Below are 23,473 nucleotides of genomic sequence, written 5' to 3'. Positions count from 1 at the left end.
TCCCAACAAACTGCCCTGAGTTCACACTCCACACCAGACATCTCCAAGTTCTGACGCTTTCATGCCAAATTTACAACAGACCAGCGTCCCGGCTACGTTCCTGTGAGACTTGAGAAGAACTGCAGAAAATCCTTAATGCAAGTCGATCATGGGAGCTGAGCCGCAACACAAACCAGGACTCTGAAGGAAGTCCTGACAGAGGCGAGTGCTTCTTTATTAAACTGTTCTCATGTTGAGCTCAGCTGCTGCCCTCATCTCCAGCTTTCTTCTGATCTCAGTATGATGAAGACAAATAAGGACTTGACTGCAGACACCAGAACTGGGTCACAACGAAGACCACATGTCAGGTGTGTGAGCTCCACCTGGGTCTGAAATATACACAAGGAAGGATAATAATCTGTCTTAGTGCAGACATTAACCTGACACAGAGTCTTATAAAGCTACAGAGAAGCTGCAACACAAACAGCTTATCATATGTACGATCTGGTTTACTGGTTTGAGAAAAGGAAGTGGTGACAGAAGAGAAAACTACAGTGTAATAAAACCTGGGGTTTAAATAGATCTCAGAGAGTTTCTTGTTTCTAAAATATATATATATAAAAAATAAAGTGAAATAAAAAGGAGAAATTTATTTCATAATTTCTGTAAAGGTGGAGCATGCATGTTGGTTTTCCCACAATGTTTTATGGAGACACACCAAGTTTGCACCTGACAGCTCTTGGAAATCATCTTGTTGCTCCAAAAACCGTGTTTCTGTCTGTCACCATGGTCTTCAATGTTTTTAAAGAAATGTCATGTTTGTGTCAATGCATCAAGATTCAGTTCAAACTGGATCTTTTGTCTGTTGTGAGTCGACATGGCATCGGTCCATCCCTTCAGTTCGGAGCTTTTTATTTTAACTTGAATGATTTATATATCAGGATCAAGTTGCTGAAACTAAAAAAAGTCCTTTCTCTGATAGTCTGCTGGGTGAAGAGTGAAAACCAGTGAAAGTTGGATTAAAACTCCTTTTTTTTCTCCAAATGAAACCCAAAACATCTAAAATCAGCAGCATAATTAGTCACATGACTGTTTTCATAGGATGAATAATCCTGAAGTCCCCACTGGTAAGAAGATATTAAAAACTGTTTGCAGGGTCCAGGATGCACCTCCAGGACTCGCATCTGGACACTCCACCCGCCTTTGTTGCACAGTGGGAGGAGGATTCACAGACCAGGAGGAGTTCAAGTTCAATTAGGACAGCCCTCAAAAAGTTCCCACACAGAGAAGAGAAGAAAGGAAAGAGTGAGGCGGATGCTGCTGCGCGCACGCTGAGGAGACATGCGTTCTTTAGGCAAATCCTGGCTGCTGCTCACCGGCTTCGTGCTCTTCTACATCATCTACCTGCTGTTCGGAGCCCTGGTTTTCTCTAGCATCGAGCGGCCAGTGGAGGAGAAGCTGCGCCATGACATGGACCTGCTGCGAGAGGAGTTTCTGAACCAAAGCTGCGTGAACGCTGCGTCCCTGGAGCGCTTCTTAGTCCGGGTTCTTAAGGCCCACAAGTACGGCGTTTCCGTCCTCAGGAACTCTTCAGAGACGTCCAACTGGGACCTGGCATCCTCCATGTTCTTCGCCAACACGCTGGTCACCACTGTGGGTGAGTCCCAACACGAGCAGAGGGAAAGTTTGGGTGTGGAAGTGTCACCTGGTGGCGTCTTTACGCAGCACGCGACGTTTCACCAGAGTTCAGATCTGTAGTTATGTATGTCACATCATAAAGTCCCAAAGGATTAACACGCAGACAGTGAGGGGGGTGTGGGTAAGTAGTTTTTAGTTTGGGTCGTGGGTAGGCCCACGATTTCCCCTTTGTGTGAAGTCATAGTGAAAGCAGTTTAATGAGGGCAGAGAGGACCTGAACACCTGCTGATCAGGAAGCCAGTTGTGTAACAGGAGACCCACACACCTCCTCTGCCTCAGAGGGAACCCTGAAATACTCACCTGCACCTCCTGATTTAGTCACACACAGCTTCATCAGGGGCTGCTCTGTGAGCTGCTGATGTGCACCTGAGCCCAGGTACCAGGGTGTAACACATCTCACCAAAGACCCTCACTATGCTGCAGGAAACCCTTCATTCAGTTCAGCAGTGATATGTCAGTTTGCAATATTATCCTGTATTATTTATTTCTGTTTATTGGCCTTAAAACTGTCACCATGTATTAATATATATGACTATAGTACATTCCAGGCTGTTACTCTTACATTGTATCATGTTATTTACCTGTTTTTGATTTTATATTGTTGTTTGTTTGTGTTGTAAACACGATTGAACGTGGAGGCGGAAATGGCTACATTTCCCAAGTTGGGATTAATAAAGTACTTTTATTCTTTAAAAAAAACAAAAACATTTTTAGTCAACCTGAGGCAAAGTGTTAACTTCATCGTCTCAGTCCGCAGCAGAACACACACATCCCGGCTGACTGGTGACTTCATGGGAAGCTGCTGCATTTCTGAAACGCACCGTTTGAACCAACCTTCATTTGTTTTTACATCACCAGTAAAGAAAGAAATGGTTTAATTAACTCGGTTGATCTTTGATCCGATCGGCTTGATTTCTTCAGTGTGAATCTTTCTTTTAGAGAAGCTTTCTGTCGGTACTCTTCAGGAATAGTTCTTCTGGCTTCTGGAGGGATTTTCCAGAACTGTTCTTGTTCCGTTTTCTGTCCAGATGATCCCACACTGCTTCAGTAACCCTCAGGTCCAGGTTCTGGGAGGATCCATCCTCCGTCAGACCTGTTTGTTTTCACTCCAGTTCTCATCATACTCGGTCTTTTCTCCCCATTGCTGTTCCTTTTAAAACGGCTTTTTGACCGTCACCCTGCCGCCGAGACCGTTACTGATGAGGTCCAGATGCATCTTTTTTCTTTTAGCTTTCTTCTTTTTCATTTTGGCTGTTTAAAGTGCAGATTTGAGTTAAATGAGCTTGGTTGGTCTGAGATTATCTTTGTCTAAATGGAAACCGAATCACACATCGCTCTGCTTCCAAACATAACGTATGCCGTAGCAGCAGCAACAAGCTGCGCCTGCTGCCTGGAGTTGAGAGATTATAATATCCTATTTTTTTATTGGGAGGAGAAAAAGGGTTGAGCATCTCTACAGCTACATTTGTCGGCCTCATTTTGTTTGACGCTGTAGTTGATGACTTGAAAGTATTTCCTGTTTTAACAGGATGCGGAGGCAAACAGCTAAACTGTTTGCTGTAACAGTGTCAGGAAAAAGCAACACTTCTCATTTCACAACATGGATGGAAGATAGTTTGAAACACATAACCAGCTGGGTTATGAAAGAAAAAATAGTTTGTCTCATTAAGAAAAACAAGCCTGAGATTTTATTGAGTCTGATGAAAACCTCAGAAATGATGGAGAAGACGAGTGTGTTCTTGTTTAAGTAAAATGTCTGAAGCATGAAATCGTTGTTCTGTATATTAATGATTCACCAGAAAACACTACAGTAATGATGAATAAGTTGTTTGGGAGATAATCATCATAGTATTTGAGTTTTTACTTCCTGCAGAGGCCATTGTTGTCTGAAACGGAGGCAGCATGCCTCTGCAGAGCTGCCAGTCTTTGTCTGCAAGCTTCTGTACCATCCTGGCAACAGTGTGAAGATACTGCAGCAGTAAAGCCCTCACATGGACCTGGAGGAAATGCAAATTCATGCATGAAGCAGAAACAGAGATGACCTCTGTGTTCAGGGCGAGTTTGTTTGCTGTATGTGCCGCATGTCTTCCACAGTGCTGCAGCTGTTTACTGATGTGCTCCTTCCTTAAATATTTTAACATCTCCTGTAGCGTGTTACAGTTTGTTCCCGAACCCAAGCTGCCACGGGGACAAACTCCCAGCAGATGTACCGTGAAGGACCTGCTGCTTTGTGGTGTTCAGGTCAAATCAGGCCTGTTGCAGATGAAGATCTGATGTGTTTCCATGACAGGAGAAACATCAGATCTGACTCTTTAACGTCTGAAGCAGAGGGAGTGTGTTGTACTTCTCTGAAACTGGGGGGTGCTGTCTGCAGAGGAAACTGTCTGGATGTTGTGATGAAGGTTCTTCTGCTTTCAGCGCTGGGACTCCAGTTCAAGACCACAACACTACAACTGTTCTCCACTTCCTTGTTGTAGATCGTTCTTTTCACCTCATTCCTGCCTCGCAGCTGCTTGGTGGAGGTCTGCTGCTGAAACCATCTGGGTGAGGTCAGAAAAGTTGTGTTTTGCAATCACTGTTGGTTGCCATGGTAACCTCCTCATCTGTTACCGTATGAATATCTCCAGGCCTGTTGGAACGGCAGGATTACACACCGATGAGGCTAAACAATCAGCGCTGCACAGAAAATTGGGACCTTTTTGTCTTTTCCTGTGTGGGCTGTTGAGTTAAACATCTTTACTGCAGTTATGTTATTATTCATTTAATTTGAGTTTATAGAAATAAGACACTAAAATGCAGCTGAGTCATCCATTAGATCTGCTGTTGCATCTTTAAATACATCCATCAGACTTGCTTTAAATACATAACAATTAATTTTCCTCTTTTTTTCCTTCTTGAAGTAAAAGGAGCAAAAAAAGTTAAACAGCTTTTGATCTTTTTTTTTTTTTTAATATTAAACAAGATCATTACAATTTTCTAAATTTGTTTAATTTATATGTAAGATTGAGGATTATTACTTTTTATTTGCATGATCATTGCCAGAAAGTTGATACAAATCTGCACCTTTTTGCTTGTTGCTCCTGGTTTTGAGTTCTTTGCTCATTCCTCCTCTACTGGTTTGAAGAGAAGCACTGTCAGTGGGTTTACTGGACATTTGGTGGGCAGTCTGTGCCATGTTTCTGACTTTTCCTGTCTAGTTTTAAAATTCTCTGGGGCGGTAAGGGCTTGAATCAGAGGTTGTAACTCTGGTCTGTATGCTCACATCTCAGCACGGCGTGCATGATCACATTGAGTTTAGCACATTTTGAGGCTGCAGTTGTTTTGATGATAAAAAGTTAAAGCTTAAATGTCAATTCTTCATCATCCAAATCATTTTAATCCTGATAAATAAAGTGAACCGTACTGCTTCACCTTTTGTCTCTTCTAACTGGCTAGTGAGGATTTTTAGGACACCATTACGTGCATGTCCTGGACAGGGATGGTTTAACGTAGGGGTGAGTAACCAACTTGTTAAACCTGGAAAAGCAGCTTTAAATAGAGATGATGCACACCTAGCACCATCCAGCAACCTTCACAAACATTCACTCATGTAACTAGAGCCTCTCTGCTGGTGATGGGTAGGTGACAACAACCCTAGTGACCCACAGAGTGGACGGTTGGGTCGTAGACATGCGTGACCTCAACCACCCCCAATGTGTACATGAGTTTACGAGTTGAAATGCTGAGAAAACCAATCAGATCGAACTTTATTAATAAAGCACTTTAAATCAACCACAGTGGATTGAAGTACAAAAGAATAAATAAAATCTGATCAAATTAGTCGAATATAAACGCAGAAAAGAAACTTTTAACGTCTCAATAATGTGAAAAAGCCAAAGAACAGGTGAGTTCAGGTGAGCAGAAAAGGCAGTGAGGAGGCAGGAGGAGGGTACACGGAGGATAGCCACTTCTTTTCAGTCAGTTTTCACTTCTAAACCTCCTGTGATGCTGCTTTCACAGTTAGACGTCCCGACAGACGTCTCGACATGCGGCGTCTCGACATGCGGCGTCCCGACATGCGGCGTCCCGACATGCGGCGTCCCGACATGCGGCGTCCCGACATGCGGCGTCCCGACATGCGGCGTCTCGACATGCGGCGTCTCGACATGCGGCGTCTCGACATGCGGCGTCTCGACATGCGGCGTCCCGACATGCGGCGTCTCGACATGCGGCGTCCCGACATGCGGCGTCCCGACGGGCGGCGCCCCGACGGGCGGCGTCTCGACATGCGGCGTCTCGACATGCGGCGTCTCGACATGCGGCGTCCCGACAGTGGATATTTTACTTAAAATATCAAGCTTAAAGTCAGAGTCCATGTTAACATGCAGGGTTTTAATGACTGGACTAGGGGTGGGAAAATTGTATCAAAAAATCGATTTTTTTTTTTTTTTTTTTTTTTTTTTCCAACTAATTAAAAAAATTTATAATGGATTATTTTTGTCATTTTTATTGTTTTTATTGATCCTTTAACTTGTCTTTTTGGGCATTATAGCAGCACAATTACAAGCAAAAAGAAAAATTTTATACATTTATTTTGTTTTTAATCTACAAAAATCATCAATATCAAAGAATTGTGAGAATCGCAATTTAAATCGAATCGGCACCCAAAAAATCAGAATTGAATTGGGACAAAAGCATATCGTCACCGCCCTAGACTGGACCCAGATCTGTCGGAGGACCCAGTTCTAGCAACAAAATCCAGAACCTCAGTTTTACCTTCATTATAATTTAAAAGGTTACAATCCATCTGTGCTGTGGAGACTAGAAGCAGCAGCCTGACAGAATAAATGGTTTCTTTAGATTTAATTATCATCCATGTAACAGTGAAATGAAATGTCGTGTTTCCTGACGTGTGGACCCGAGTGGGATCAGGTATAATCCACGTAGAGATAAGTGAAAATCCCAAATCAGCTGAGTTTCCATGTGCTGATCGGTTTTAACCAGAGACAGAGTCGCTCGTGGCTCTCCTGCACTGATCCACGAGCACTTTGCAGCAACGCCTGCAGCCTTGCTGGCCGCCTTATTGGCAGACATCAGGCACAGAAAAGAAGTCATCTCTGTTCCTCCTCAGTTCACATGAAGCAAACAGAGGAAGCTCAGTGCCACGTCGGTGGGGTGAGGATCAGCTGATTTACATGTTATGTCTTTAAACCAAAGCAGACCGTTAAAGAATTAATAATAAAAAAAGAAGTCAGCAGCTGCCCCGATGTTTTCTTATCATACTAAACTAGTAGTTTCCCAACATCGCCTCCCTCCTCTGAAACATATCTCCTTGCTTTTGCAGGTTATGGTCACACCACTCCCCTGTCAGATGCTGGGAAAGCTTTTTCCATCTTCTACGCCTTGATGGGAGTTCCCTTCACCATGCTGGTGCTCACTGCCTGCGTGCAGAGGCTCATGTACCCTCTGGTCCTGGCTCCGGTCAGCCTCCTGCAGCGCTCGGGCTTGGAGCCTCGGCCGGCCACCATGGTGCACTTCCTCTTGCTGCTGCTGCTGGTGGTGCTTTGCTTCTTCTTGGCTCCGGCAGCCGTGTTCAGCGTGGTGGAGATGTCATGGACGTTCCTGGATGGCATCTACTTCTGCTTTATCTCGCTGTGCACCATTGGACTGGGGGATTTCGTGCCAGCAACACAGCCTGGGCAGAGGTACAGGGCGCTGTATCAGGTCGGCGTGATGGGTGAGTACCTACTGCATGTTTCTTTCGCTTTGGAAAGAAAATGCATTCATCCACCATATTTAGACTCCATTTCCTGTCAAACCTGATGAGGTTTTCTTAAAGGACATTTCGGGGCTTGTCTGAGTGACACAGTGGTTGCTCGGGGTTGAAAAATGAAATAAAAAATTTGAATATCGGGATTTTTTTGCTTCAAAATTTAATTTTTTTTTTTTTTGTTAAACCTTTTTTTTTTTCAAATAAAAATAATCTTTTTTTTTTGTTGCTATTTTTTTATGTTTTTATTGATCATTTAACTCATCTTATTGGCCATTATAGCAGCAGTATGGTGATCTGGCTACTGTGTTGTTTTTTCTCAACTGAAATCAAGAAAAATGACAAGCAAAAACAAGTTTTGTGCCTTTTTTATTTTATTTTTTTTAATCTATAAAAATCTACAATATCGAAGAATTGTGAGAATCGCAATTTAAATCGAATCGGCACCCAAAAAATTGGAATGGAATCGAATCGGGACTAAAGCATATTGTCACAGCCCTGGTAGCTGCAGTGACGTGTTTTTAAAATGTCTTTATTAAATTTCTGGTCGCTCTGAAGTTGCTTTATCAGACTGTCACGTCTCCTCCCGTCATCGGCAGGACGTGTTTGATAAGAAGGCGTCGTCCTGCCATGATCCAGGCCACGCTGGCAACAATGTCGATGCATGTTTACTGAGCTGAAGCTGAACAAACAGCGAGACTGGAAAACAAAAGCCAGACTTTAGTCCACACTTAGGTAATGATACTCTTTGTAGATGTGAGGAACTTAAAGCCAGAATCTGCAGCCATTTGATCGAGTGAAATGTTTGTATTTGTATAAAACTGTTTGGTGGGAAAATGTGATCACTTGGTGACTGGATGAAAAATCTGCCACCTTCACAAGCCTTTACAGCAGCTGAGCCTCCACAGCAGTCAGGAGACTCCGTCCGGGGTCCTCCTACCGCTGCCAGCATCACATGCAAGCTGCTTTCTGTTTGTTTTTAGTCACAAATGGATAAAAACAAAAGATTTAATGTTTCCTCCAATCCAGCTGTATCTTTTCCACCCAGTTGACTTGGAACGGCATCTATATCCTGTCACATGAAGCAGAACTTTGCTTTCCAGCTCAAACCAGAAAATATTTGCACCACTTTTCTGACAGCTGGGATATAAAAAGTTGTTTCCATTCAGAGTGAGATGCAAAAACTACCAGAAGTGAGTGGTTCGGTTGGGTTTTATTGTTTCCGTGCACCTTGTTATTTCTTTTTCACATATCTAAATAAAAATGAAACGGCATCGGGGACGTTATCAGAGGCGCGAAGTGAACTTTTATTAAAAACACAACATATCCAGTAAGTCTGACAAACTGAAATATGACTGCCATGTGCATGAAAAGTCATCTGGGGATCGGTTCAACTCTGCAGATCAGATCTTAAACCATCTGTGGATTAAAACGGAGTGATAATTAAATATTTACATGTGAGAGAAGATGTGAAGCAGAAGAACATGTTCATGATGAATCGCGTTAATCTGGACGGTTAATACAACCATACCAGTAAAGCTTCATAACCACATGTTCCAGTTGTTGACCTATTTGAGTGTGAACCATCTGAACGTGGTCAGGCCTGCACCAGTTTTAGTACTGGTGACATTTTAACATGCTGACTTTGGGTTTTTGTGCTGTGAGGGTCACACAAAGCTGCGACATGCCTGCAGAGCAGAGGACCCTCCCTGGAGTCGCAGAGCCACACAGACGAGACAGTCGCCCCCGTCTGAGTCTCAGGACTGGAAATCCATCGTTATTCTGAGCAGATTTCATTGTTTTTATGTGTAAATTCTCCTCCGAGGCAGAACGGTGATGATGGTGAATAAAGCGTGTTATTAACCTCCAGGAGGCTCGTTTCTGTCCTGCTGCTTTGAGGGAGGAGGAGCGAGGTCTGATGTGAGAAGTAGCACCTCGCCGCTTCTCTCAGCAGCCAGACGGGGATGCTGATAGGTCAGCTCCTCTTCAATGAAACGGCTCTTAGGCTTGATCCGTTTCAGCTCTCTGGGAATTGAAGTTCACTCGTCCATGTGGCTCATTTCACGTTGAGCCGAGATTTGATTTGTTTTACAGGAACAGAGGAGCATCGGTGGGTTTTGATCGAATTTTAAGCTCTTTGACTCCTGGAGAAAGCGGCAGCAGCCAAGTGGGGATTGTCACTCACTTTTCTTATGATGGAACAGTAAATCGACCTTTTTTGCTGTTTTTTAAAACGTGTCCTTGAGTAAGTTTTTGCATTTTTATTGAAAGTTTTTATTTTTTATGAAGAGGGGGGGTGGTCCTACATCTTTAGTTGTGAGGAATCATTTCACACACATGACTGATGACAAACGACGGCGTGAGCATCAGCTGTCTCTGCTGCTTGTGGGGAAGGAGAAGTCAGAGGTCTGAGCAGCTTTCCTGCTGTCCTTCCAGCACTTTGGTTCCCATGGAAGCCCAAAGAGCCCCTGGTTTTGTTCCAAAACTGATTTTTTTTATATTAATATTTTTTGGAGGAGGGTAAAATCATGTATTGTTTATAGATCACACTGGAATCCTTCCCATGATGCTCAGCAGTCAGTGGGCTTCATCCCGGTTTGCCCTGAATCCCTGTTGAAGAAACGGCGACTGTCACATGGCGCAGCTTCTTTTTATAGTGATGCTCTTGTTTTTCAGTTTCTTTCTGGGTGTCTCGTCTCTAATTCAATCATAGCTGGAATGAGCTTTTTTTGTCTACAAGTCGTCCGGCTGTGGCTTGTTTTGGAGCTCTACAGTGAATATCTGGTTGTTGTGGGAAACTGGGAATGAATTACGTTCCACCTTGGGTTTCTCATGAGGAAATTCCACGGTTGTATCTTTTCTCTGGGTTTCTGTGAAACATCTTCTCCTCTGCTCCTTCAGGGCGTTTTTCCTGTTGTCCCTCTATAACAGAGGTATCAAACACCGGTCCTTTTCCCTGCAGCTTTTCCTTGTTTCCCTGCTCCAAAACACCTGTTTACATATCAAATGGATCCTACAGCTTCTTTAAATGACCGTCAGTCAGAACATTGTGTTGTTGGAGCAGGGAAACAACATAAACCAGCAGGATAGCGGCCTTGGAGGACCGGAGTTTGACCCCTGCGATCTATGAACATGACTGCGGAGGAGTTCGTGTTAGCTTCTGACCCACCGGCAGCTGCAACAGACTGGCTAATAAATGTGTGGGGATAATACCGGTGATTTACCCCAGAAGATCACATGATGATCACTAGCTTAGATTCTTCATGTCCCGCTGTTGCAGCGGTAATAATGACCCTGGTACTGCTTTGTCAAACTTCTATTGTTGCTGTAGTTTGTCCCAGTTCTGTTAAATCTGCTGCTGGTGGTTCCAACCTCTCATATGAAGTAGGTCCAGTCTGGGGTTTCCTGCTGTTCCTGATGAAATGGCAGGTTTAATGTCCTGTGTTGAACTGAAAGTTGGATGGTTTGGCTGCTGGGTCTGTCCACATCAGAAACGGCTGCAGAACGGAGCCAATAAGAAACATTTTTATTAGTTAAATGGCGATGATTGAAGGTTTAACTGAATCAGTGTGTTGATCTGGTTGGAAATTATGTTATTGCAGCGTTTATACCAAAGACCGTATATGAAAGATGGACGGAGCCTCCGGCGGTTAAAAGTGAAGCCTATGCAGAAGTGCATAAAACTGCAGTTCCCCCTTCATCCACTAGGGGCTGCAAAACAGAGCAAATCCCCATAGACTCCCATGTTAAAAAGACCAACTTCACAGCAGAAATAAACATGTTTACAGCTGAAATAAACATGTTTACAGCCTGGTTCAAAAATCCATTTTAGGTTTAATAGGTCAGGTTTACCTTCATGACAACTGTGGGGGGAGTGAATTTTTTTCTAACTCGCCCGTTTAAAAGTAATTTAATCTCGAAGTTCAGCATATTTAGGGGCGTGTCCTTTTGATTGACAGGTACCCGATCTCCCGCTTCAAGTAAGAAGAACGTAGAACAACTGCGGTTTTTAGCCGGTTAACAACGTGACTTAGCTTTAGCCCGCTTACCTCTGTTAGCTGGTTAGCTCCTGTTAGCTCCTGTTATCTCCAGGTTAGCTCGCTTAGCTCTTAGCTACAGAAAGCTCGGAGTTCGCTTGATGTCAATCATCCACCATGACGCTCACAGCCCCCTCCCAGCTCCACCTCTTTGGCCATATTTGTATTTTCCGGGCGAGACGACGCTGCCAAGATGGTGATGGTAGGAACCGCCCACCGAGCTTCAACTCGGCTCTTCAGAAACCTACAGGTGACGTCACGGAGGCTCCGCCCATCTTTTTAAATACCGTCTATGGTTTATATGTGTTTAAATGCTGGTGCCTGCAGGCTTTTTTTTTTAACAACTCTAAATGGCAGTGACATGACTCAGAAAACTGCACGGCATATTTGGTGGGTCCTTCTGGACAGAAACACGTTAACACCATCGTTGGCACACAAGTCTTGTCTTAACCGTTGCCGGAGCAGAAAAACGCTGGACTTGACTCCTGACTGCGCTTTTAAGTGAATGCGTGTCCTAAACAGAGGTGGCAATTCCTGGTCCGGAAAGTAAAAGTCCTGTCCAGCACCTGTTCCGACCAGTCACCAAACAAGCTGAATTTAATGAGCAGAGTTTATTTGCCAGGTAAACCAGCCTGTTGGTGAAAACACCTGTTCTAGATGTACAGGTAGATCCAGAAACATGGCAGGACTTCTACTTTCTGGACCAGGAATTGCCACCTTTTGGTGATAACTTTGCTCGTGTGTGTGCACGTATACTTGGCACAGGTGAGTGTGTGTGACTCCTGGCTTTGTGTTCAAGTCCCACCCTGCACATCTTTTACACGTAAACTTGTTTATGTGACACAGAAGATCAAATAAAATGACAATAGAATCCATTTCATTTAAGATGAAATGCGTATTATTTTGGAAACTTCACTGCAAATAGTTCAAAGGTTCAGAAATGATGACGCTGTGAAATGTCAGATACAATAATGTAGAAATATCTTTAAAAATCTACTTTTCACAACAAATACTGCATACAGTGTAATCAGCCGTTTTGGCTTCATGCTTTTAAAGTTTTAAAAGCTCTTGCTGCACCTTTATTTGCCTGAGCTTCTGCATTGTGACACTTCTCCTGTTCCCTCTGGTCAGCTGCTCCTGTTTGTCCCCAGTAAACGGTATGAATCCCCAGTATGAAGGAACTGGAACCTCTATCAGTGCATCTGAGGTATGGAAATACCTTTCCTCCACACGCCCGACTGTCCATTTTAAAACTAACTTTTACTTATTGACCTTCAACCCAACCGGAGCCTTGATCTTATCTGGTTTTGTTACATTTTTACTATTTTTTTTGTCTGGATTGGATTTTTTACTTTACTTCTCCTCGTACAGACTTTTTAATGTTTTTTGGGTTTTTTTTTCCACATGTGACCGGTGTTGAAAGTGCTTCATAGTTAAATAGATGAAGAAATTGATATTTTTTATTTTGCATGCGTGTGCATGTCGTCCAGGCAGAAAAAATGTTCCTTAAAATGTGTGAAAAAATGGTCTTTTTAACCTTCTCAGCTGTTGTCCATGGGTTGGTATATTTGTACTTTTACCACTTCAGTGGATATCTGTGAGTGATCCAATCATCTTTTCATGTTCTGGAACAAGTTGTGCATGCTTTTATTTCTTCCCAACTGGACTACTGCAGTGGTCTCCATGCAGGTATCGGCCAACACGCTTGCAGTTCGTCCAGAATTCTGCTGCATGACTTTTTAGTGGCATCAGAAAACATGATCCCATCACCCCGATTTTAGTTTCTCTCCACTGGCTGCCTGTATGTTTTAGGATTGATTTTAAGTTCTTGTTGTTTGTTTTTTAAAGCTTTAAACGGTCATGCCCCTCAATACATGACCGAATGCATCCAAATTTACACCATAGTTTGCACTTTGAGCTCTGAGCTAGTCCCAGTTTGTGGTGCCAAGACTAGAGGGGACAGGGAGTTGTCCGTAGTCGGTCTGAGACTCTGGAATACTCGGCCGCTCCATGTCCGAGCTGCCTCCATGGTGGAGCGCTTTAAGTCTCCCTTTTATCTTTTGGCTTTTAACACTGTGTGAGTTGTGTGATCCTCCGTGTCTTTTGTTTTATTTTTATTTTTAATTATTTTTCATTCATTCATTCATTCATTTATGCCATTTAATTATTTGATTGGGGATTTATTTTTAATTGTTTTACTTTTTATTATTTTTATTACATTATTATTTCATTTTGGGTGGCACGGTGGAACGGTGGTTAACACTGTGGCCTCACAGCAAGAGGGTCACTGGTTCGATCCTTGGCTGGGGAGGGGTTTGGTCAGTGGCCCTTCTGTGTGGAGTTTGCATGTTCTCCCCATGTATGCGTGGGTTCTCTCCGGGTTCTCCGGCTTCCTCCCACCATCCAAACACATGCATAATAGGTTAATTGGTCACTCTAAATTGCCCCTAGGAGTGAGTGTGAGCGTGAGTGTGGTTGTTCGTCTCGCTGTGCGGCCCTGTGATGGACTGGCGAGATGTCCAGGGTGTACCCTGCCTGTCGCCCAAAGCCAGCTGGGATAGGCTCCAGCTTCCCCGCCACCCTGAATTGGATTAAGCGGTTCAGAAAATGAATGAATGAATGAATGAATGAATATTATTTCATTTTAATTTTATTTTCTTATATGCAGCACTTTGGCGACATTCTGTTTTTAAAATGTGCTTTATAAATAAAGTGGATTGGATATTCCACTAACTGTGGAATAAATAAATACATCTAAACATGGTGATCACCTCATTTGTCTCAATGATAAACAGGAAGAGAGATGCAACAATATATTTATGTAAACTATTCATATTCTAAAAATATGGAAACCTTATTTTACATTGAAAATATATTATTTAATACAAAATAAAAAAGATGAATAAATTAAAATGCATACCTGCATGTCTGAAGTGAAATATTTAATGTGAACATGTACTACTGGTGAAGTATGCATGAAAAGGTTCATATGAAAGTTAAAAACAAGACTAAAAAGTTGAGTTTATTTTCTATTTACATGCATGTAATAATAGGAAAGTGTAATAATGTCACCATTTAGGTTTGTTGTTAATGTCGGCTCGCTTTGGAAAGCAGCCTGGTGGTTCACACACAGCAGCTGTTATTCTCTCTCACACACACACACACACACACACACACACACACTCTTCCCCGTCCCACAGGCTGCATTATGTAATACGTTTGTAGGTCAAGTCAGATTAACCTGAAAGGCTCCTGCAGGTTTGGAGGAGGATCAGTGGTGACTGCAGAATGTGCTCCATTGTTCTCACAGGTTCAAACTGGTGTTTTCCCAGCTGACGTGCTGCTTGCTAAAATTAATTCGATGCAAATAACAGTTGTCATGGTTGATAAATGAGTCACTTCCACAGTTTTTCTCACATTAGTTTTAATTAACAAGATATTAGCTTTTCTTTTTTTAGGACTCTACTTATAAATTGGCCTGATGAAACTAGAAACAGCTGAATTAAATGTTTTTATGTCGTAAAAATGACTCTTTCATGTTAAAGGATTTTTTAAAGGTTTTATATCTTGTTGAAGCACAACATGCGGCCTGATTGGAGGGTTAATCTGAAGTTACACTTCTGTCTCCTCACATGGTTTATCATAACGGTTCATGTAGAGACGTCAAACTGCTGTTTGCAGACTTCTCTGCAGCGCCGCTGTTTTTCCTCTTATTGCTGAAAAGCAAATAATTTGGGTTGTTTGAAGAGTCAAAGTCCTTCAGCTGCTGCTGTTGATGAAAACTGCACAGATGGAAGCAGAGACCCAAAACTCACACTGCAGGCTGTGGTTCAGGAGACTCCAGGCTACAAGGCTTGTAAGAGCAGCGCTGACTCATCTTACTGTACTCTGTTCCAGTACAGTTCTGGGCCAGAGGTGTCTGTTCTCCTGCACTGCTTTCTATGAAGCGTTGGCCTACTTACTGTAGCTGTAACAGACTGTAGTCCAGGACCAGACCTCTGATGCAGTGTGGGCCTCTTCAGGCCAGGTTACAACAGTTTTCTTTAAGCCAAACAAAAGAAATGGAGCAGGAGCAACACGTGTGTCTTTTCTGCAAACTTCTCTGCTGAACAGGGTCAACAAGGATGGATTTTAGTCAGCAGTGCATCTAATGGGGGGGGGGGGGGGGGTGTCAAAAAATCAAATCAGAATTTTTTTCCTTCACAGTTTCATCTTTTTTTTTTTTTTTTTTTTCGAGTAACAATAATCCATTATGATTTTTTTTTTTTTTTCATTTTTATTGTTTTTATCTATCTTTTTATTTGTCTTCTTGGGAATTATAGTAGCAGAATGACGGTCTGGCTATTGTGTTTTTCCTACTTTAAATCAATGATGAGCAAAAGAAAGTTTTATACATTTTTTTTTCTAATCGACAAAAGTCAGCAATATCAAAGAATTATAAGAATCGCAATTTAAATTGAATCGGCATCCAATACATCAGAATCGAATCGGTACAAAAGCATATGGTCAGAACAGCCCTAGCATTTAAGATTCAGTCATTCAGTTTGAGGAGAATCACTGTTTTTTATTATTATTAAAGTATGACCTGTTTCTGTCTCCCCTCCAGTCTACCTGTTTGTCGGTCTGATGATGATGTATCTCCTCCTGCGCTCGTTCCACAAGATGGCCGACCTGCACGGCCTGACCACCTTCCTGCAGCTGCCGCGCTGTGAGGAATCCGACCCGGACGAGGACAGGGAGCCCATCGTGGATGACGAGCCGAGGCAGCCTTTACCTAAAGACCAAGCCGCCAGCAAACCCCTGGATCCTGCATCTCAGCCGTCTTACAACAGCATCAACAAAGGCTGAGAACATCTGGCCGTCCCGCCATCTTCAACTGCTGATCAAACATCATGACTGAAGGGCTGAATCTGAACTTTTCTTTTTTTTTCTCTCTAAAGAATCCTGAACAAGAAGAATCAGGTGAAATGATCAGCCTGTAAGGGAAGCATCAGATTGTCCTGAGAAGCCGCCAGGCTGAAAAGCACGTTTTACCTCTTCAGCACAGGTGTAATGGAGTGTTTACAGCATCAGGATTGCACATGAGGGGGTTTGCACCAACATTTGGCACATTACTTTTAAATCACTTGTCTTGGTTGTTTGTTTTTTTTTTTCCATTTCTTCAATTGTTTTGTTTCTATGCCACAAGTCTGGGTTGCTAGTAAAGGACTAACGAGTCCTGTCTTTTAGCTAAACTAGTTTTAATGTGGGTGCAAAGTTCCGCCTCATCCCAGTCCGTCCAGTCGCGTTACAGCGAGAAAGCCTCTTACTTGCTGACTTTTGCACTGCTTTGATGCATTTCATCAGCAGTAGTAACGGCTGCAGCAAAGTTTCCTGAAGTAAAAGTAAACTGTAAACTCGTACGGAGCGTTTCAGACTACAGGCCGCTGAAATGGACCGTTTTATCTATCGGATTTCCTGAGTGGAAGTTTCTTCCACGCTGTCCCTCCTGGGTCTGTGTGGAAGTTTCTTCCACACAACAGAATTTTAATAGAAAACTAGATGTCAGTGTGCCTTCTGGCTCTGATTTGATAGAAAAACACTTGAAATGCACTTTAATGGTCAAATTGGTGCAAACATTAAAGTTGTAGTTAAATTGTTTGATACTGTAACATAAATACTTGTTTGTTTTTGTAATAATTTAAACATGTATTCACAGTCGACAGTCGCATATTAAATAAAATTTATATCTTGTAATTAAGGTTTTTATTAAGTCTTTATCAGGCACAAATTCACAATCACTCAACTCACAGAAAAAATAGAAAATTTAACAGTCTTCAGTTTTATACCCAAGTGCGGAATAAAACTTTGGCTAAAGAGAGACGTGATTTCTGAGTTTGGCCTCTAACTTGCTGCTTCTGTCCCACAGTGATGGGATGGACGTCTTTGTATCAGCAGAGTCTCTGTTTTTATCTGACAGCTTGTTTGTTTGTGTGGAGAAATGATCAGAAGCTGTGAAGTGGACCCGACTACGCTCACAACACACACACACACACATTCATTTACTAGCATTATTTGTCACTCTGGCAAAGTCAGAAAAATGCTTCAGTGTGAATCTGCATGTTTTGATCTACGTGTGGCGTCTTCAACTTGTTTGAAAGAAGCAGAAAACGCCAGATGAGATCAGATGCATGAACCAGTTAAATTATGATCGACGTTAGAAAAGCACCAAAAACTAAAAGGAATAAAACTGGAGCTGACTTGTCTTAGATTTTTGTGTGTTTTTCTGCACACAACCATGACTACAGTAGAATAAAATAATCTTTTCATTTTAAGAATTCATTGATATGTGTTTTATCATATCAAAGTAGATTTATTCCTCATTTCTGTATGAGGTTACATTTTGGTGTAAAATAGACATGGTTTTATTTTATATCTTAATGTGATTCCAGTTTGTATAATGAGACGAGGCAGTTGACGCGCTCAGGGTTACTGCACATCTACAGGTATGTACTTTTAATATCATTTCTTACTTTTAACAGCTCCTTCCTGAGTCTTTTATTTGCAGCTAATGGTAATAAAGTAATGTGGTAGTTTTAATGTTAATGATTAACTGAGACTAAGTATTGTTAAAACTTTCAGGTCTTCCATCGTTGCTTTTCTAAGACATGTCATAAATGTGACCATCTTGATCCCGTACTTGGACTTCTTTATAAGGGGAAATGTTGGACTTTTATAGATTATTTCTAGCTTATTTTATTGAGGATAATATTTATCAAAGAAGCTGAAGTCCTTGTTCAGCCTTGTTGCTACATTTTTATATATGGAAATTTTTTTCATATTCTTTATATTTTTCTCTGAAGCGTGATGAGTCTTTGTGTGAAATGTGATCTATAAGTAAACCTTACAGCCTGAAGAGGGAAGTCTGGGCTTCCCTGCTTAGGCTGCTGCCCCCGCGACCCGACCCCAGATAAACGGCATGAAGATGGATCATTTCAGCAGCTAACATTTCACAATAAGAATAAACACAATGTTTCCTTGTCATGTTTTATTGAAAACAGCTATTAAAGGTTAACATACACTTTCCTTCTTTAAAAAAAAAAGTCAAAATGCACAGTATAAAAGCACTCTGCTCTCCATTTCAACACACAAATATTAAAATATTTTAATGAAATAAGTGAAAAACTGCCATGGCAGTATATTAATCCACTATTATTAAATGGCCTGGAATTAAATTAATCACCTTGTTAACGTATAAATAATCTGAGACTGCAGCCCAGCTATGAGGAAGAACCTCTGCTCTTCCTCACCATCGCTGGCTGGTGAAATAACCGATAAATACAGAATAACTAGGATATAACTGGACGTTTAATAGCAATCCGCTTCGCGATCAAAAGGGTTTTCTTATTCGTGATGTCACTACTTTATTAACACAAAGAATATCCTCATATGACTGAGACAAATACATATCACTGACAAAGTGCAATAATTTAAATGTAAACCACAAAAAGTGGAATCGAAACAGCAGAAACCTGCTGAAAAATGAAGTGTTTGAACCATCTGGATTTAATCACATTCAGCCAAAACCAGTTTCTACAACCTCAAAAAAAAACGGTGGAATCTATTTAAAGAAATTCTACAATAAATGAAGTCATTTGAGCCACCGGACTTTGCAGTGGCTCCATGCTGTCGCTGTGAGGTTAAAGGGGAAGTTTAGATATAATCTATGAACTGTAACGTCTCTTTGCATAAAATAATCTGCATGGAGCCGTGCAGACCACGTGTTGCCTGAACCGCTGTTTCACTCCGACTCAGCAAAGTTTTTAAGGTTCCACCTCGACGGTATGGCAACGATAAACTCAGGAATACAGAGACATCAAGAATTACATAAATATTTAACACTTGTACTTTTTGTAAACATTTCCTTGTGGTCAAACCATCGAGTGGATAGAAATGTCCCTGATGACTTGTAAAAGAAAAACCGTTTCCTGGTAATCACGCAGCACCTGATTTCATGTGGTTCAATGATTTCTTCACAGATCTGATCTGTAAAAGTAGTGTTAGACATTTCCCCCTCCAACACATATCCAGTCCCACTCTCTTCCAGCTGTGATTATTCCTTCCATCTAAGACCAACATCACTCCACAAACTCACATTTCATCTCACCTGGAAATCTCTTTGCTCTGTGCATCATGAAAGCCTGCGTTCCAGATTGCTGAGTCACACTTTAAACTGTAATAAAATGTGTCTTTGCTGACTCACTGCTTCGCAGTGAAAGAGGAACAAAAGACTGTCTCTATTCTTCCAACCCACACAGTTTTCACTGTGACTTTGTATCCTTGGAAAAGGGTTTGAGACCCTTTATGTTCACTGAAAGCTGCCAGATCGATCCTACTTACCCTCCTAATGGCCTCTTTTTGTCTCGGACATCAACCATTTCTACATTTCAAGAGCTTTCTCCCTATTTTCTAAATTCCACAGTGCACTAATTCTTATCATTCAGACATATATATTTATATGGACTCAATTTACCTCTACTACCTTAGCAAGGTGATTCTATCATGATGAAAGTGTCTTTTGATGATGAAGAAGCTGAGGTTTTCAGGACTCCACCAGAATCTCCATCAGATGATCCAGCTCGGGTCCATCTCTTAATTGATTCTGACTTGAAAAGGAAGCAGATGCTGGCAAAGAGGAAGCCGAAGGGGGAGATAAGGGACTGAAGGAGGAGAAGGACGGCAGGCACTTCAGACTTGGGTTTAGAGAAAGGGGGAAGGGCTGCGAAGAGGAAGAGGAGGGGGAGAAAGGTGGCAGGTACCGAAGGAGATCATCCCCGGCTGGGTATCCAGCTCCACTGCTAATGAGCCCCAGTACTCCCATGTCCCGTTCCAGCAGGGATGTGTCTATTTCCTGAAACAAATCTTCTACAGTGACATCACTCGAGTAGCTGTACCTTGCCTCCATGCTGCCCTCCCGCGCCTTTCCCTCCCCCTGCTGCTCCCAACTGACCCCATGACCTTTGACTCCTTGTTTCATCCACGCTGCCCCTCCCTCAGGGGACCCCGACAGGTTCTCTAAGGACCTGAGGGGTGTTCGTGCCTGAGGATTACCATCAATGGTAGAGTCCAGAGCGGTCAGAATGGAGGAAATAGCAGCTGAAAGGGACAAATCGGACTCTGTAGACATGGACCCCCAGTCCTCATCTTCATCTTCAGCAGTCGTATTTGATTCAGCTGAGTGGCAACTTGCTGAAGACCTAGCAGGAACGCAATTTGGAAAAAGATTTGAAGAAAGCACAGAGCAGCTGGTAAAAACTGGGGGTTTTCCTCCTGCTGGAATACTTGTCTGTTCTCTCAACGAACTACCAGGAGGTGGGAGGTCCTCCATGTCTTCAGAGGGCGGGCTACATGCATCCAGGCTCATCTGCCGCAGAGTGTTTGCTATCAGAACAGACCGCCGTAGGCTGGGCTCAGGCAGCTCCTGGCTACGTTGATACTTGTTCATGGAGACGGAGAAGACAAACTGCCGCTGGCTCTCCCAGGTGGGACCGCTCCACTCGGAAAGCTCCATGTCCTCTGGTGGGAGTTTACGCTTCTGCCCCTTCAGAATCATCTAGAGTGCAGAGAAAGGCAGAAGATGTCCTGTCAGAAACTAGAAAGTTTTATTTAAGTCACCATCTGAGGTTTGCTTTATAGATGGAGGTGAGAAAGTTATTACTGACCTTTTCTTCACCAGAGCTCCCTGAAGAGGGGGTCTTTCTACTTCGTTCCAGGTGAAACCTTGATTCTGTCCCTTCTGTAAAACATAATTATAAAAAATTCTTTTTAGATCAAGATAATATACAGCCTTTGTACTGCACTGTTTGTCATTTTGGACAGGAAGCAGGAGAAGGTGACGACGACGACACCCCAGGGAAGATCATATCTGTCCATTTAGATCCAACTCATTCCTTCCATACTTTGGCTTCTGGAGACACTTATCACATGGTTTTATTTCAATGAGCTCTTACATGCTTCCCTTCATCAATAATAACACAAAATCTGAGACTGGAAAAAAGTTACCATCTGAAGAACCCCAAATAAATCTTTCCTGAATCATTATTTGCAGCAATCTCTTAGAATAATCTGATATTCCTGAATATAAATGAAACTTTATAATTAATATTGGGGGGCAGACTCCGTCAGTAGCTTTCCTTTATGGTTTTCATCATATTGAACATATTGAGTGTTTTTTACTCTACTTTTTGTCTTTTCTAATTAAGTTTCTAAGTAGCTTTTCTATTGATCTCGTATAAATTCTGATACGATACTATTACTTAAACATACATCACAAAATGTATTCGTGTTATTAGCAGAACAAATGTTTAAGAAAAAAAGAAGTCAATTCTGGTAAAATAAATAAATAAATAAATAATAATAAAAGTTAAAAGAAGGTCTGGTCACCGAGGTTTTCTCTGCAAACCCCCGGTGAGGTTGCTCTAATAAAGATGGGGGTTTAACGCCATCATCGCCGTGTAGGAGGGAAAACTCTTCGCTGCCGAGGCCTCTTTCTTAACGTCAAGAAAACTACTAATGTTAACACGAACCAACTTTTACAAAGAAACAAAAAAAAAAAACCACTAGACAAAATGTATTATATTAGTCCACATAAAGTCACATCGTGAAGTTTCAACACTGTTAGAAAGTTTGTGGTTTAAACTAACCTGTTGATCGCTCTTCGTCCGAGCTGCTGCGAGTTTAAATATGTCGTTGTTTTCCGCCTCCTCTTCGCCGAAAAACGGTACTATAACGTTAAATGTTTGGGTCAAGTCAATAAGAAGCAACTTAACAACTGAACAACTATGTCTGAAGGTTATTAGCGCTAAAATACACCGACATTACAAGTTCGCGTGTGCCTCGATGGTTGAATCCCGCCCGTGATTTGAGTTTCACGTGAAGAAGAAAGTTACGTACTTTACGCTTACGGCGTGGAAGGGGATTATGGGTAATGGAGTTTCCTGCTGGAAAATTCCCACGGGTGTTTTGCTATTTCAAGAATGCATCAGATAACAAAACCAATCTCGTACTGCTAAAATTAGACAAGTAAAGCATTTAATATAATTTTTAAAAAAAAAAAAAAAAACAAAAAAAAAACAAACAAGTAAATTAAACACAGCACAAATCGGGCTTTTGATGTTGTTATGTAATTTCAATAGCATCAATTCCAAAGTGTTTACATCACCTACACGACTCATATTTACACTGCTCTTGATTTAAAGTGCACCAATCAAAATGCTACAAAGGAAGCCTGCATGTTTCAAAGCGTGAATTATTTTAATCTCAGCTTCACAGAACAATGTAAGAGATCGAACTCTTTACTAACTCAAAACAAATATGAGCATTTTAAGGACGATTTTTGTATGTTATTGAAACGGCTTTAAAAAGAAAAAAGAAAAAAAAAGTGTGAATCACTTACAATTGCACGTCCACAGGAAAGAACACTACGACTTCATGGCAGCTGTATATAAGTCTAATTTAGGTCAGAGAAAACGATTTTTACCTGAAAGCGTCATTTGTCACGAAGAAAAGCAGTCGGGAACTTCAACAGGTGTAACACACCTTGTTGAAGTTTATGGTTTCGTTTTTATTTTTTACTTTCGTCCTTTAAACTCACGATGATGACAGAGGAGTCAAAAAACAGCCCGAGCTCCGCCCCCTTCCTTCTCGGCTTGTTTATTGGACAGAAGAAGAAAAGCGTCATTTTTAAAAACAAAACAACATCCGGTTAATTCTTTTAAGGTAAAAGACCTTCGCGGTCGAACAGAGAATGATTCAACATTATTGAGGAAAACGTATTAGCTTTTTGTTAAATCTGATCGTAATGGTTAAGACCAATATTTGTTGTGTAGACTAAATAAATAAAAACATAGTATGAAAAAAGAAGACTAAGACAAATTAGAGATGATCTTGGGCATTCCTCTCAGAAATCTACATTTATTTTTGTAGGCAGAAATGACAGACTTCTGTTGTAAGGCTGAACTTCCTCTGACTA

The 23,473-nt window shown here is 41.8% G+C and overlaps 2 protein-coding genes across 2 annotated transcripts; one reads left to right on the top strand and one right to left on the bottom strand.

Annotated features, from left to right (window-relative positions):
• The first annotated feature begins 1,285 nt into the window (after nucleotides 1-1,285).
• On the top strand, nucleotides 1,286-16,845 carry kcnk6 (potassium channel, subfamily K, member 6). Its single transcript, XM_079245871.1, has 3 exons — nucleotides 1,286-1,636; nucleotides 7,001-7,393; nucleotides 16,070-16,845. Exons 1-3 carry the CDS (start codon nucleotides 1,321-1,323, stop codon nucleotides 16,309-16,311), a joined length of 951 nt encoding a protein of 316 aa, XP_079101997.1. The 5' UTR covers nucleotides 1,286-1,320; the 3' UTR covers nucleotides 16,312-16,845.
• Nucleotides 16,846-20,044: 3,199 nt separating this feature from the next.
• On the bottom strand, nucleotides 20,045-21,055 carry sertad3 (SERTA domain containing 3; the record flags this gene model as incomplete). The annotated part of the gene is made up of 1 exon (XM_079246076.1): nucleotides 20,045-21,055. One exon carries the CDS (start codon nucleotides 21,053-21,055, stop codon nucleotides 20,045-20,047), a length of 1,011 nt encoding a protein of 336 aa, XP_079102202.1.
• Nucleotides 21,056-23,473: the final 2,418 nt, after the last annotated feature.

The sequence above is a fragment of the Telmatherina bonti genome (genome assembly GCF_933228915.1).
Source record: "Telmatherina bonti genome assembly, chromosome: 9".
In the NCBI taxonomy this organism is placed as follows: Eukaryota; Metazoa; Chordata; class Actinopteri; order Atheriniformes; family Telmatherinidae; genus Telmatherina; species Telmatherina bonti.
This window is presented reverse-complemented; position numbering and strand designations above follow the sequence as displayed.

Coding starts and splice junctions, on each gene's coding strand:
- kcnk6 (XM_079245871.1), top strand. CDS start 1,321: ATGCGTTCTTTAGGCAAATCCTGGCTGCTGCTCACCGGCTTCGTGCTC. Junction 1,637..7,000: donor CACGCTGGTCACCACTGTGG/GTGAGTCCCAAC, acceptor TTGCTTTTGCAG/GTTATGGTCACACCACTCCC. Junction 7,394..16,069: donor GTATCAGGTCGGCGTGATGG/GTGAGTACCTAC, acceptor TCTCCCCTCCAG/TCTACCTGTTTGTCGGTCTG.